The sequence below is a fragment of the Anneissia japonica genome, unplaced genomic scaffold (genome assembly GCF_011630105.1).
Source record: "Anneissia japonica isolate Jap-2015-1 unplaced genomic scaffold, ASM1163010v1 scaffold11746_len2333_cov130, whole genome shotgun sequence".
NCBI lineage: Eukaryota > Metazoa > Echinodermata > Crinoidea > Comatulida > Comatulidae > Anneissia > Anneissia japonica.
The window spans coordinates 269-2,351 of NW_022698132.1; the positions used below are offsets into that span (position 1 = coordinate 269).

Here is a 2,083-nt window from a genome sequence, read left to right on the forward strand (position 1 = left end):
ATAATTAGTAACCCCCCTAAAAACACCTTCAAAGAATAGTTACCCGGGGTTAATATTAGAAGAAATATGGTTTAAAGATAGATTAAAAACAGCGATGAAAAAAAAAAAAAAAAAAACATTGGAAGGGTTTCGTGGGTGGCACTTTATTTGGTTATTCATTATTGTATCAAGTTTAATGCTTACAGAAATACTATGATCAAGAGCGAACAACAATGCTCATTATAAATACCACAATTAAAAAAATAACTGCCCTCGATTACTTAAAAATTTTTAATAATTACACTGTATATCTAGCTACTGATTTGACTTTTATTTTTTACAGTTTGTTCATTTAACATAAAATTCATTACAGTACCATATTAAGAGTATTAGCCTCACTGTCAGTTAAACTTTAAAACTGTATACTGGAGGCATTTTAACTGCTTAATAGTTGCTTGAAAAGTGATTTTTAGACTGTTTGCAGGTAAAATAACTGTTCCACGATGTATGAAGTAAATGTTTACAGTACTTACCACTTATAAATTTTGAAAACTTAACATCGATATCAGACGTCTCTAGATATTTAATGGCTTCTGTGGTTCCGGTCTTTAATAACTTCCCTGAGGCTGGAACAAATATAACAGCAAGGCCCTCACCGCCTAACTTTCCTAATTCTTCAATCTGTAGAAATAAATTATATTATGATCAAACAATAATTTGATTTAAAGCACAGTGAAATATAAAAACTTGAGATACAAAATTTACCTTTGCCTCTATGTCCTTCACAATTCTTGTAATTGCCAAATGTTTTGGACTTTCCGTCATAGTTTCTGGACTTGGAAGAATTATTTCTTTTGCTTTATTTACGTACGTTTCATCTTTGCCCTGATGTTTTATTTTCTTCCACTCCTTTGAGGCATTAGACATGGCAATTTGTCTTGGTGTGCCTTTAGCCAGTTCTGTATAAATAATAAATACAGTATCAATACTTGATTTCAGAATATTTGAAGGTGCAAAATACAGAATATATTGACTGATTATTGATGGCAGCTTAATTATTCTTAAAATATTGAATCTTAACATGGTCAAATATTTATTTATATTTATTTTTTTATTTTATAATATTTTATGATTTTATTTGAAATACTCTTTGATCTTTTGGGTTTTACACTGCAAACATACACATGTATAATGGCAATGATAGGAAAAAAATACTTCAATCTTTAAATAAGTAAACCCCATAATTAAGTATCCTAAAACCCTACTTATATACAAGCTCTTGTATCTTAAATAAGAAATGCTTCTTTTTATGGATTACCAATTATACAACACAGCACATTAATGACATAACAACAAACTTAAACAATTTTCTTGAAAGTCAATGATAAACATAATGGATCTACTATTATTTATCAAAAAGTGGTATAAAAAACATCAAATTAATAATATTAAATGTGAAAACATGTTAGGTACTGTAAAAAGTTAAAAAATTATTTTTTTAATTTTAATATACAATATACCTTGGCACAGGTATTCAGAGACAAACATATTGTATCCACTTGGAGCTTTTTTTTCAGCTCTTTCTTCCTAGTATACACCGCTCCTGCCTGCCTCTTTCTATAATTTCCTATCCAATCCTACAAAAAAAAAAAATAAATAAAATTATAAATAGAGAACACTGTACCGATTTGCATACCCAGCCTGTATTAAATTTGGTGTACAGTGGTATGTAGTGTATTAGCATGAGTTAACCTTGTTTGTTTAAATGACTAAACAGATTACATTCGTTCGAGTAGTTTTTAATTGCAAAATGTTAAAATGGCATTAAAATGTATGGTACTGTAAAATTTACGGGTCATTCCGTGCCAACTCAACAAATGGGATGGCTGGGTACCGTCTCAGATTTTCTTGAAACTCGGATATAATGTGCACCAACATGTCTGACGAACAAACCCAAAATTTGACTTGCCAATTCCAAGTCGTTTAGAAGTTATGGCCATTTGAAATTTTAGGTTCATACCCCTTTTTAGCTATCAATATTGACATATTTGTAAAGTTGCATTTTCAATTAGCCATATCTTCAAATAGAATAAAGATAATTAAC

The 2,083-nt window shown here is 29.6% G+C and overlaps 1 protein-coding gene across 1 annotated transcript; it reads right to left on the reverse strand.

Annotated features, from left to right (window-relative positions):
* Positions 1–512: 512 nt before the first annotated feature.
* LOC117102414 lies at positions 513–1,611 on the reverse strand (the record flags this gene model as incomplete). The annotated part of the gene is made up of 3 exons (XM_033242667.1): positions 1,500–1,611; positions 745–938; positions 513–660 (listed from the first exon to the last, which is right to left on the reverse strand). Coding segments are annotated over exons 1-3 (370 nt in total), but the record flags the coding sequence as incomplete, so codon positions are not given.
* Positions 1,612–2,083: the final 472 nt, after the last annotated feature.